Genomic DNA, 13820 nt, shown 5'->3' with positions numbered 1-13820 from the left:
TAATGCACTGACTGATGAGGTTAAGGCTCTTATAACCCAATCATTTCACCTCTGAACTTTCTTGCATTTTCTAACAACCTAAATTTTAAATTTTGAAACACAATTTTAAATTTTAAATCTTTAGATATTAAAGATTTCACAAATTTATAATGCTAGCAGATAGGCCTAGTTACTTTTTTATTACATACCATTGGAGTTCGATGTTTCACTTTGGTCTGGATAACACCATCTTTCTCAAATTGTATCATATCATTAAGTGGGTCCCATGGTCGGGTACTAGATAAATGTAAAAAAAAAAAACAACCATTTGCTTAATAACCAAAGAACTTAAGAAAGTTTCTATTCTATGTATTCTATGATTAGTTTTTCATTAATTAAAAACATGGTTCTAATATTAAAATTTGCCCATTTCTAATCTAATCGTTGGCTTATTTTGTAGGATAACTACTACCATTGAGTTTATAAATAAATGGAATATCAAGTTTAAAATCTCATGCTCATGTATTTATATAATAAATAGCCTAGAATTAAAGGCAACAAATTATGCTAATATATTTGAAATACACTCTTTTTAATTACTTACTCTGCAAATTTGTAATGCCATTCTCCTATGAGAGGATCAAGTTCAAATAACTTGCAAGTCCATTCTTCATTTTTTGTTTTCCGATCTCTGGCAGATTGTCTTTGAGCTTCTTCCAAAACATACTTCTCTTGAGTAGCTTCTGTTTGGTCTTTGGCATTTATGGCTCGAGTTACTCGCTGCCAGAGCCTAATACAAGTGCAAAAATGATATTTAAAGAAGGCAACAAAAGCAAAATCTATACAGAACAGGTCTGAATCTTGCTGAGACAAAATAATGCTCATGAGTTCCAACTATGACAAAACTTATACTCATATGCTTAGGAATGAGTCAAGATATAAAGTCCAGTGACCTAAGAAGAGAAACTAATGGGGATGGGGGAGAAGTTTATTAAATTTATTATATTTGGTAATACGCATAAGGTAGTTAATGTCATCAACCAAAGACAACAGGAATGTAGTGAAGGTAGGAATCAAAAGAATCTATATTTTTAATAAGTTCCCCAGATGATTCTTACACATTTTGTATAAAATTCACTGGCCTCATAAAGATAACACTGGTGTAGTACAGTGCTTCTCAACTCTAGATGCAGTACTTATCAGAAAACTTAAAATCAGAATCTCTAGGAGTGGGCTGAAGTATTAATATATTTTTACACTTCCTAGATTATTTTAATGTGCTGTCAGTGTTGAGAACCACTTATTTAAGAAAAAATACTTTGAAGAAAATAATTTTAGCTATTAAAATTTAGTTTTTTCATTAGTTAAGTGAAAGTGTAAGATCTCTATCCCACCCTGTGAGAAGGCAACATGTTGAAGCTGAAAGACAAAAGCCTTAGGAATCAGTCAGACTTGAAGTGAAACCTACATCTGCTATTTCTCAGCTGTTGATCTTAGTTTCCTATTTGTCCAAGTTTTGTTTCTTCACCTATAGCATATGCTGAATTATATTCACACCTCACAAACTGTTATGTCTTGAAAAAATAGCTTTAGATGGAGAACATCCTATGGTTGTAGCTGAAATGGAATTTTTAAGAACTTATATATTTTCCATTTTTTACAACCCTCAATTTTGAGTATAGAAGAGAAAGTACACATAGACATGAATATCCATGAAAGAAAATGATAAGCATGTAGAACACGTAGTGAGGACTAATGTGTATAAGGTACTTGGCAAAGTCTCTTGAATACAATAGCCCTCTTGACACAAAGAAATATAAAGTGCACACATTTTTGATTCAAAAGTGTTAAGTGATCTTACAAGAATTTCATGACCTAAGAACTGAAACTATGACACTAATTTTTGCCCTCTTTTGAAAGGCAAAACAGAATGGAAGAAACATAGAATCTGACCATTTCTAAGAGATCTACCTGCCTAAATAGATTGGAAAATAGTTGGGCTGGGGATATGGCTCAAGCGGTAGCGCGCTCGCCTGGCATGTGTGCGGCCCAGGTTCGATCCTCAGGGCCACATATAAACAAAGATGTTGTGTACGCCGAAAACTAAAAAAATAAATATTAAAATTCTATCTCTCTATCTTTGAAAAAAAAATAGTTGCCAAGTAGGAACTAAGACTCACTAATGGGTTCTATAATTTTATGCAAACAAAAAAATTTTAAAGTGCTGAAGCAGATGAGAAAGGAAAAAATAAGAAATTTTAGTTCTGAGCTGCAGTGAAACAAGATCATTTGTATTGTATTTGATATTTACACATATGAAATGATAAAAACTATTTCACTGAAATAAAATATGACAGCAGACAGAGTGAATTGTGACCACAGTATTAAGGGATTAAAATAAACTCTTTGAGGGGCTGTGGTTGTGGCTCAGAAATAGAGCGTTTTCCTGGCACATGTGAGGCACTGGGTTTGATCCTTAGCACCACATAAAAATAAATAAATAAATATATTATATATACATATATGTTTTATATATGTATATGAAATAGGAGAAGATGAATAAAAAATACTCTTTGATCTTCATAAAGTTAGCTAAGAAATGGTATACTTACTTTTCTGATTCAAAATCATCCTGCTCTTCAAATTTTACAGTGTGTCTTATTAATCTCCATTGCTTAATGTCAGGTGTTGGATTCCAGAAAACCTCGGAATTATCAGTCTTTTTGTCATTAATAAAAACTTCACTATCCTATATTTAAAGAAATTAAACATTAATGTTAAGAATTTTTATTTAGAAGGTTCTAGAATGTCCTCCAAAGGTGTTGAAGGCTTGGTGCCTGGCTGGTGGTACTTCCCAATTGGAAGGTGGTAGGAAATTTGGAGGTAGGTAGGCCTAGCTGATAGAAGTAGGTTACTAGGGGCTGTGCCTATGAAGGGTATATTTTTCCTCAGAGCCTTCCTTGCTCTCCTTCCTTGCCTTTGGCTGCTGTGAGGTAAGCAACTTTGCTTTTCCATGTCCTCTCTTCCTTTACCACAGGCCTGGAAACAATACAGCCAAGTGACCATGGCTGAAATCTCTGAAACCATGAGCCAAATCAGATCTTTCCTAAGTTGTTTATCTCAGGTATTTTGGCACAAGATGGAAAGCTGACTAACACAGAAATCTGTTAGAGAAGTGGGGTCACTATTATGACTATTAAAGGCAATGAACTAATTAATCTGGTGGAGGAAATTTCAAGTAGCATAGCATTGAGGTATTGCTGGATTTTGGCTAGATTAATGGTGAGAACTGGGAGCAAAAGGCCGAGAGGAAAGATTTGGAAAACTTTTACTTTTAGTTAGGCCAGAAAAGAAGTACACGTAAAGTTGCAGCCAAGGAAGGTTGGTTGCTGAAGAGATTACTGCCAATAAAAAGAAATCAAGAGCTAAGGTCATCAGGTGGGGACTGCACATGCCCTTTGAAGTTCACATCATGCCACTGTGTGTCTTAGATACTGGACATATAGCTATAGAATTTAATGTTTGCTCTGCTCTCTCTCTAAGCCCCTCATTTTTCCCTTTAGAAATGTTTACCCTGTGACACTGTATTTAGCTTGTTTTTTACTGTTAGAGGGGCTCACAGCTAAGAGTTTGCCTCGACCCTTAGGAGACTTTGGACTTGGACTTGTGAACAATGCTCAAACTGTTAAGACTATGAGAACTCTCAGAGATGAACTAAATGCATTTTACATTATGAGATAGGAATAAACCTTTGGGGGTCAGGGGTAGAATGTTATAGTTTGAATATGGAATGTCCTCCGAAGTGTTAAAGGCTTAGTCCTCAGCTAGTAGCACTATTGAAGGTAGCTGAAACTTTAGGAGGTGGAGTCTGGTTGGGGCAAGTAAGTCACAAGGTTGTGCCTTTGAAGGGTATATTTTTTCTTTAGTCCCTTTCTCATTACAGGTTGGGATTACAGGCATGTGCCACCAGGCCCGGCTCTTGAGTTACATTCTTAATGCAACACACAGTAAGTTATATATGTGTTAGCTACTTCTACTGATTTAAACATTTTGGAAAGACTAAATTTACATAAAACTAAATATCACTGATTACAGAGCATATCAAAATATCTGCTTTTAAGCTGAAGCTTTTAATTTTAATATGATTGTTAATTTTTTTTACATGGAATAGAATTTTTTTAAGGCTAATATATAAAAATACTTACCCAATGGCCTTCCAAGGTAGCTAGGACTTCTTTTCCCAATTTAAGTTTCCCTGATATTTGATTAACAGAATCACTACTCCCTAGAAATGGCTTTCAAAAGATAAAATGTCGGACATTTTAATTTTAAATTATATTTACATACAATGTAGACAAACAACAAAAAGTAATTATATATATATAGTTACACACTACTGAAGATTAAATAATAAAATCCTGACTCAAATTTTGGTTACAAAATTTTAATACAATTTGAATTGTTGCTGTGGAGAATCTGGGTAAAAACAGACTGTGAAATCCATATACATTAAGAAAGATCACACTGACATCACTGACTCATGTTCTGTGTTCTCTCCAGTGCTAAGTTATCCCTAACTCTCAAGACTCTGCCCTATTCAACTGGCGATACATTAAGCATAATAACTCAGTAAACCAAAGAGCTTTAATGACCTATTAAAAGAAATAACCCCTTAAAAAAAAAAACCCATAAATACATAACCAAAAAATCCCTCCAAAACTAAAATTAGAAGAAATATACTTTGGGACTGTACTGCCTTGCTAATATTTTTCCTTACAGACAAAATCTTGATGCTCCAACACTCAAAGATGTAATGAATTGCTTAGGACTTCTTTTGTCATAATTTTCAAACATCAGTATCACACACAGGCAAAAATTTACTAGGGTAAAAAGTCAAAGAGCATTGCATCATATAATACTTCTGAGCTCCTTTTTATTAAAGCAGAGTTGCTGATCAACAAAGAATAATTCAGCAATAAATATGATTAATAATTCATAGAAATGTTTTTATCTGAATATAATATACTGTCCTACAACTAACACTGTGAAAGGTCTTAAATTTTCCTTTCACTCTGAGGCAGACCAAATTTTTGAAAGAGCTCCTCAACAATATTTACTATTCTCCCCTCTAGCCCACATGCCCTTCCTCAATGAGACCTTGCCACCCTCCCATTAAGAATCAGGGTCAACATCTCTTCCCCCTGAATTCAGGCAGTCTTATAACTCTTCAACAGAAGATGGTGTTAGTGGTATAATTTGGCTTCTGAGGCCAGGCCATGGAAGGGAAATGCAGTTTCTGCCTTGCTCACTGGAACACTTGCAATTTGGAAATCCTAAAGAAAGAATTCTGTTTGAAGCTATTGTGCTGTGAAGAAGCCAAGTCACATGGAAAAATCATGTATATAGGTATCTGGATTGACAGCTCTAGTCCATCAATCATCCCATCCGAGGTATCAGACACAGAAATGATAAGTGTTTAGTTCCAGTTCCCAACTATTGAGTCTCACGTATTCTGAAGTATATTCCTGGGACCCCAGGAAGGGGGTTACACTATGTAAAAGAGATAAGTGATCTCTAATATGCCCTGTCCAAATTCATGACCCACTTACCCCATGAGGTTCAGAACATGATTGTTTTTTAAGCTGTAAGTTTATGGTAATTTGTTGTGCAAAACATTGAACGATACAACTTTGTCTTAAGTGTACAGAGCAAGAATGCAAGCTGATATATAACTTCCGGTATTTTGTAAAGCCATGCTTTACAGAAAATTGCTATCTAATCACTTGTCTCCTATATAATTAAAGTTTTACTAATTAAAATTAAAGACAAAAAAATATGGCTTTATGTTAATTTAGATCTGTTCTTTTTAATTTAGCCTTGCCCTCAGATGCACCTCTTTAACCTGACATGAAATATGTGTGTGTGGTGTGTGTGTGTGTGTGTGTTCTTGTTTTTTTTTTTTTTTTTTTTGGTACTGGGATTGAACTCAGGGGCACTCAACCACTGAGCCACATCCCCAGCCCTATTTTGTATTTTATTTAGAGACAGGGTTTCACTGAGTTTCTAAGCACCTCACTTTTGCTGAGCTGAGGCTGGCTTTGAACTCACGATCCTTCTGTCTCAGCCTCACGAACTGCTGGGATTACAGGTGTGCGCCATCACATCCAGCTTGAGAATTAATTTAGTTCTTAATTAGGAACTAAACTGTTTTCCTTTGTTCAATATTCATAGCACAGCTTCCCTTTAGTTAGATAATATTGCCTATCATTCTCTACTAACCTTTAGTTTAAATTCAAGTATTGCACTGTATCCAGTCTTTTGACATGTAATATTAACTGTTCCACCAAGCTCCAGTGTCATTGTACCATAAAGAATTCCTAAAGAAAAAAATTGATAAAATATTGAAGAGAGAGACATACTGGCCTATAATAAGCAGCATTCTGTAATATAGTTTCCTTTTAGGAGAAATTTATAATTCAGGGGCATTCTGTCCTGCTTAATAGATATCTATAATACAGACATAAAGTTTGTTCTGTAGAATATAAATAGATAATAGTTTTAACCACAACATGTACAGAATCTACATCTGTAACTTTGCCTACTCTCTAAAATATATTGGTGATCCCAAAATCAATATCCCCAGTGTTTTTGCAGTTATTTGTAGACATGCATGGGGCAGAAAAATTGGAGTCACCAGATGTGCACATTCCCAGATGAGAGAAAATTAGGTAACACTGCCCTTGATCCAGTTTTCATACTGTTGAAGTATTCTTCTGCAGGATATTTAGTGCCATGTGTTTTAAATTTGTGTGTTTTTCTGCTAAGGATTTTGCAGTTTAAAGGACCCATGTACAAAGAAGGCTGTGATATACTTTACAGAGGATATCATGTATATTAAAGCTTCCTTCAGGCAATAGTTACTGTGCTATTGGCTGTTAGTTCAATGATAATGTTATAATTAAATTAAATATCTTTAAGCAGAAACACACATGAAACAAAGTCATGTACTTATTGGCTGATTGAAATATTGTGAAAAGAGGCTTACAAGAACTTAACCTCATATTTCCCCTATAGGGCAATGATTCAGTATTTGTTAATTCAGTGTTTGTGGTGACTTTTATAGAATATTAACTCCTGCAAATATAAGAATCTACTCTGTAAGTGAGGTAAACAACAACAACAACAACAACAAAAACCTACAAAATAAGTTCTGTGGCTAAAAACTGGGAAAATGCTAAGTCAATGCGTTACCTATGTATCTGTTAATGCAATAAGCAGTGAAAGCAGCTTTTAAAATGCAAATGCAGAACGTTTATTTGTAAGAGCAAACTAAGCAACGCTTCTTATATTTATTTGTCCAAGGAACTCTTATTTTATAAAACAATTTGTGAAACTAGCAATTTGGGAAATACAGCTTAGAAAAGACACATGGAAAGTCTTACAAAAGTTATCATTATTTCCTAAGCTTATCTCAAGGGGTTATAATCTTTCTTTTTCCATGCAATAAAAACTTTGCTATGAAAAAAAAAAATTCCCTACTGCTAGTTAGGCACGTCATGGGCAGCTATATGAAATAAATGATGAAAAAATTCTAAAATAGTCATTCTTATTCACAATTGCAGATATTTCATTTCATGTTTAAGAACTATACATGGGCCTGGTGCAGTGATGTACAACTATAATTCCAGTGCCTTGGGAGGCTGAGGAAGGAGGATCTGCAAGTTCAAGGCCAGCCTCAGTAACTTAAAGAGACACTGTCTCAAAATTAAAAAGGACTGGAGATGCAGTTCAGTGGTAAAGCATCCCTGGGTTCAATCTCCAGTACCAATAAATAAATAAATAAAACAAACAAACAAAACAGAAAAGACAAAGCTCTAAGAATTATCTAAGCCTGTGTTGATCCTGAATAAGATTCTTAACCCCTCTGAGTTTCTCATCCACAAAATGAAGTAACAGTAAAGAATTTCTATGGTTTTGTGAATAAGTTCCGAAAATGAAGGATAATTAACAAAAAAGTTACTTTGAAGAAATGTGTTGGAAGGGATGGTACAGAAAATGTCCAAGCTGAGTATTTAAGATGATACAATGTAGTAAAAAGTTAAGACCAAAAAGATAGATTGCCTGCATTTAGATCTTGATTTTGCCACATTTTAGCTAGATGATAATAGAGAAACTGACTTCTTTGCACTCATTTTCCTTATTTATACAACAGGTATTATAATATTTCTACTTTACAGGGCTGCTGAAATGATTAAATGAGTTTATAAATGTGAAGTAACATACAACAATTAATTGGGTAGTTTGCCTGTTGTAAATGATAGTTATTAATTAATTAATATCCTATCTACAGTCTCAATAATGCGAGGAGGGAAGCATAATACAGTAATCTTTAAGAAATTACCAAATAGGATGAGAAAAACATTTTAAAGAACTTGGTGTACTGAAAATTAGCAAAATAAATTTTAAACAAGGGTGGTGACATAAGAAGTTTACTTAGAATCACTTTCTAAGGGCTGGGGTTATGGCTCAGGGGTAGAGCACTTGCCTCACATGTGTGAGGCACTGGGTTCTATTCTCAGCACCACATATCAATAAATGAATAAAATAAGGTCTATCAATAACTAAAAAAATTTTAAAAATCACTTCCTAAAAATTTTAAATAATGGGAAGTTTAATCAAATTTCAAAACCTATATATAATTCAAGTGCCCATTATTATAAACCAATCTCTTACAACTGATGTATATATCACAAAAGTCCATTATGAGTGAATTTAAGTCACTACAGAAATATTCTACAGGAAACAATAATTTTAAGTATTTGTGAACCAAGGATGCTTTCAAGCAAAATCGGTATGACTCCCTCAATCTCAAAACAACAAATGTGGTCACATACATTTACCTACAAAGAAGGTTTAAGAAATATCTAATTAAGTAGGGAAAATATTTACCTTTACAATGAGCATATGGCATTGTCATTACATAATCTTCACCTCTATTCAAGAATGTTAACCGTGCTTCTCCCTCTAATATTGCGGATAATGAGTTTCCTGAAACAAATATTATTTATTAAATTTCAAACAAGTAATTCAACTAATTCAAAATGAACAAAATATATCGGGAACAAATACCCATTATAGTGGAATATCTTAAAAGCCTCTTGATCTCAATGTGTCCAAATAATGTGTATTCATTATCTTACATCTAAAACATTGATTCATATTCTTTAAAAATGATAACTTCGAAAGGAATAGTTACTATGTTTGTTATTTTAGAAGGTCATATGAAAAATCTCAAACATGTATAATATTCAATAAAACTACTTCATGTATAGCTTACTTTGTCTCTTTTGAATAAAAATATTTCTTATTGATAAGTCACATAAAGTCATAAGCTTTAAACACTTATAATCAATATAATAATTCTATGGACAATTTTTAAAAATATGCATAAATCACCAAAATGCAATGGATGATAAAAATGTCATGCTAATTTCTTCCATTTTTTCTCTCCTCAGATGCCCAACTTTATCAGAGTTACTACAGAAGTAAGTAAAGTATACAGTGAGTAACCCATTTGTAAATGTAAAGCTTGACAGTTCTGGTGATGGCATGGAGTCATGTAATTATCACCACAATCAACATATAAAACTTCCTGTCACCCCAAAAAGTCCCCCTTTGCTTCTTAGCAGTCGATCCTTTCCACCAGCCCCAGGAAATCACTGCTCTGTTTTCTATCACTGTAGTTTTATCTATCCTGGAATTTTAATCTTGGAAAGTTCATTTTAATTTTCTTATTGCTTTGTGACCTGTACTTCTAGGTATAATCTTGTGCATATGGTTTTTTTTTTTTTTTTTTTTTTTTTTTTTCTAGAGCAGGGCTTCCAACAGTAGCACAACTGACACTGAAGGCTGAATAATTCCTTGTTGTGGAGTCTATTTAATGCACTGTGGGATGTTTAGTAAGTAGCATCCTTGGCCTATGTCTACTAAGTCTTTCAATTATGTCCAAAAATGTCTTCAGACATTGCCAAATTTGCAAAATTGCTCCCAAACTGAGGGCCACTGCTTGGGTATTACAAATACTCATCATTAAAATTTCACAGTCCAGTTATTGTTGCTATTATATCACTTTCTGCAAAGTAGAAAAGTATGCACTGTCTAGGTGCATTCTCCTCCAGATCTTTGTGCTATAATTTTATGTTATATCTGCATATGTTAATAAAAGTCAAAAGACAATGCTAATTTTTAGAATAGTAACGTGGATCATAAAAAACTGAAAGGAAAAAACAGAAAAAAAGGTATTCTTGTATTTACCCAGATATTTACCATTTTTGACAATCTTATGTTCATTCTGAGGATCTGAATTTCTATCTAGTATCTACTTTCAGCCTGAAGAACTTTATTTAGCATTTCTCTCTCTCTCCCCCTCCCTCCCTCCCTCTCCCTCTTTTTTTTTTTTTCTTTCTTTCTTTCTTGTATTTCTTATAGTACAAATCTTCTGACAACAAAGTTTTTCAGTCTCACTTTGTCTAAAAGTGACTTTATTCTTTCCAGGCATGGTGGCACATGCCTGTAAGCCCAGTGGCTTGGGAGGCTGAAATAGGAGGATTGTGAGTTCAAAGCCAGCCTCAGCAATGGCGAGGCACTTAGCAATTCAGTGAGACCCTGTCTCTAAATAAAATACAAAATAGGGCTGGGGAGGTGGCTCAGTGGGTGAGTGCCCCTGAGTTCAATCCCCAGTACTCTTCACCTCTACAAGATTTGCTTTTAATCTTTGGCTTTCAATAATTTAACTATGTTGTGGTTGGCCTTCTGCGTATTTATACTAGTTGATGTTTTAGATCACAATGAATAAATTAAAATATTTAGTTAAGTTTGGGAAATTTTTGGCCATTAGGTTTTCAGCTTTTTTCTACTTTTCATAAGGGATAATTTCTATTGATCAAATTCACTTATTCTTTCCTTTGTCATCTCTATTCTAATGTACAGTTCATTCTATAGCTTTTTAATTTCAGATTTCAGCTCTTAATATTTAGTTTCTGAAATAATTTGTATTTTTCTGCTGAGCTATCCTGTCCTATCTTTCCATTTACTATGAACATGTTTTATATTACCAACAGAGAACACTTATAACTTCTTTAAAATCCTCTGGTGATGTTTCTAACACTATATAGTAGTAATATGAAACAAATGAAAATAAGTAGTATTTGGCTTTTGAGAAAGTTATAATCTTCTTCATTCCATACACATTATATATATAGGAATAAATGCCAGGTAAATTAAACAACAAAACATAAAAGTATGAGTTCACGTAAGTAAATAATTACCTAAGCTCAAGTTAAGAAAGGGTTTTCTAACCATGACATCAAAACGAGAACCATAAAAGAAAAAAATGATCATTTATTGCAAAATATCAAGAAAGATCATTGCTTTTTTCACTTCTTTCAAATTAACTAATTAAAATTATACAGATAAAAATCATTGCATATAAATGACATTTAGTAGTATACACACTGTGGAATGTTTCAGTCTATTTAACATCTATCACACACAGTTATCATTTTTGTGTAAGAACACGATATCTACTCTTGTAGTGTTTTTCAAGAATACAATATAACATCCTTAACTATGACCATACCTACAAGAAAGTTCCTGTACTACTTCTTCCTGTTTGTACCCTTTGCCCGACATCCTAACCACACAGCCCTGCCCCCATAACTATCCCAGCCTCTGGTAACCAGCATTCTATTTATTTCTATATATATTTCTAGGTTAACTTTTTTAGATTCCACAAGAGCAAGATCATGTGTTATGCACCTAATAAAGTTGACTTATTAAGTGATATTCTACAGAGATGTCTTTAAGTTTATTTTAATTTAGACTAAGAAAATGAACTAATTCCTCAATCAATATAACTTCCACAAAAACCTCCTTACGAGGTTTTTGTATGAGCAAGCCAATAGCAAAGAAGAAATAAGGGTTATTAAAAAAAAAAAGTACCCAATAAAGGCTACATTTCTTTCAGATTATAAAGGAACAGATAGCTCTCAAATATAAATTGTATCATAACTGGACTAAGAAAGCCAAGTGTGGAAATAATATCACAAGTGAGCTAGAATCTTGAATTAATAAAAATTGCTGAGTGGTACTTATACACAATGGAATATTACTCAGCCATAGAAAAGAGTGAAATTATGGCATTTGCCAGTATATGAATGGAACTGAAGGCAATTATGCTAAGTGAAAAAAGCCAATTCAAAAAACCAAAGATCAAATGTTCTCTGATATGTGGCTGCTGACTCACAATAGGAGGGTGTGGAGTATAGGTTCACCAGATTGGACAGGGGAGAATGGAGGGCAAGGAGAGAGAATGGGAATGGGAAAGACAGTAGAATGTTCATATATGAATACATGAGCAATGTAACTCCATGTCATGTACAATCACAAGAATGAGAAATTATACTCCATGTTTGTGTAATATGTCAAAATACATTCTACTCTCATGTATAACTAAAAAGAACAAATAAAAAATGAGATTGTTTGAAAGAAAATGGACATTTATTTTTATTTATTTTTTTGTGAATCCAATATTTTCTTTTTATTTTTAAAATTTTTTTTAGTTACACATAACAGTACAATGAATTTGACATATCATACATTTAAATCAGATAGGATATAATTTCTCATTTTTCTGAGTATACAGGTTGCAGAATCACATTGGTCATGCAGTCACATATATATACACAGTATAATAATACACACAGTAATAATAATAATAATAATTATTATTATTATTATTTCTGAGAGTAAAACACACACAATACTCATAAAAGTCATTTATATTGTAGCCAGGACAGGGGGTGGGAAGATGGCAAGTGTAGTGGGAAAAGAATAATCTAAATATGAAATGCGTTTAACCTGGGCTGGGAATGTAGCTCAGTGGTAGAGCACTTGCCTAGCATGTTTGAGTCCCTGGGATCAATCCCTAGCACCCCCAAAAAGAATACGTTGACTTATTTCTTTTAGAAGAAAATAAGCAGTCACCTTCTGAAGTTAAAAAAAAAAAAAAAAGGCAAAAACACCAAACCAAACATTAAAGGAACCAAATATAAAGATATACACAATGTTTCTGATCAAAAATTACTCTTGGGGTAGGGGGTATAGCTCAGGTGGTAGAGTGCTTGCCTCTCACGCACAAGGCCTAGGTTCAATCCTCAGCACCATTTAAAAAAAAAAAAAAGAAAAACACTGCCTTGAGATTTGCCTAACATGGACTTATCTCTGGTTCTTTACCCTCTTAGGAAACCAGACCTTAGATTTCTGTCTTTATGTTTTATTTATCATATTTTATACTTATTTTCACTTAGGTTTAAAATTCTTCAGTTGAAATAGAATTCTTTGATCTTTTTCCATACAAAAATGTTTAAAAAACAGCATTTAAAGGTATATATTTCCTACTAGTATATATTATTGACAATGATTTGTCTGAATTGTCAAAATTTTTATATTAAGGTTTCCTATTATGTTCTCCCTCGTCCTTGCAAAAAATTTTATTGGTATATTATTTGGCCCAAGGTTAAATATCATTACCAGGTGACCCTGGACTAAGTAATCTGACCATACTTGGATTTTCTCTCTATACTAAAAAACTAAAACAGAAAGATTGATCCCTTGGGTACACTGAAACAAAACAAAACAAAACTTGGTAGAGCTAAAGGCAAAAGAAATTCATTATGCATTAGAAGGCTATAGTGGGTATTCATTCTGTCTTTTCCTAAGTGATGTTTGTGATAAATTTACAGACATGTGTTGAATAGTTATATGAAATGAGCCATACCTCT

The 13820-nt window shown here is 33.4% G+C and overlaps 1 protein-coding gene across 7 annotated transcripts in view; it reads right to left on the bottom strand.

Annotated features, from left to right (window-relative positions):
- Osbpl8 (oxysterol binding protein like 8) overlaps positions 1-13820 on the bottom strand; it is a 174106-nt gene that overhangs the window by 14004 nt on the left and 146282 nt on the right. For all 7 annotated transcript variants that reach the window (XM_027920867.2, XM_027920951.2, XM_071609670.1 and 4 more), the window contains 6 exons: positions 8929-9027; positions 6259-6356; positions 4185-4274; positions 2592-2728; positions 584-769; positions 189-276 (listed from right to left, as the gene is read on the bottom strand). In XM_027920867.2, the coding sequence (XP_027776668.1) occupies positions 189-276; positions 584-769; positions 2592-2728; positions 4185-4274; positions 6259-6356; positions 8929-9027 (698 nt within the window). The remainder of the gene's footprint in view (positions 1-188; positions 277-583; positions 770-2591; positions 2729-4184; positions 4275-6258; positions 6357-8928; positions 9028-13820) is intronic.

The sequence above is a fragment of the Marmota flaviventris genome, chromosome 3 (assembly GCF_047511675.1).
Source record: "Marmota flaviventris isolate mMarFla1 chromosome 3, mMarFla1.hap1, whole genome shotgun sequence".
In the NCBI taxonomy this organism is placed as follows: Eukaryota; Metazoa; Chordata; class Mammalia; order Rodentia; family Sciuridae; genus Marmota; species Marmota flaviventris.
This window is presented reverse-complemented; position numbering and strand designations above follow the sequence as displayed.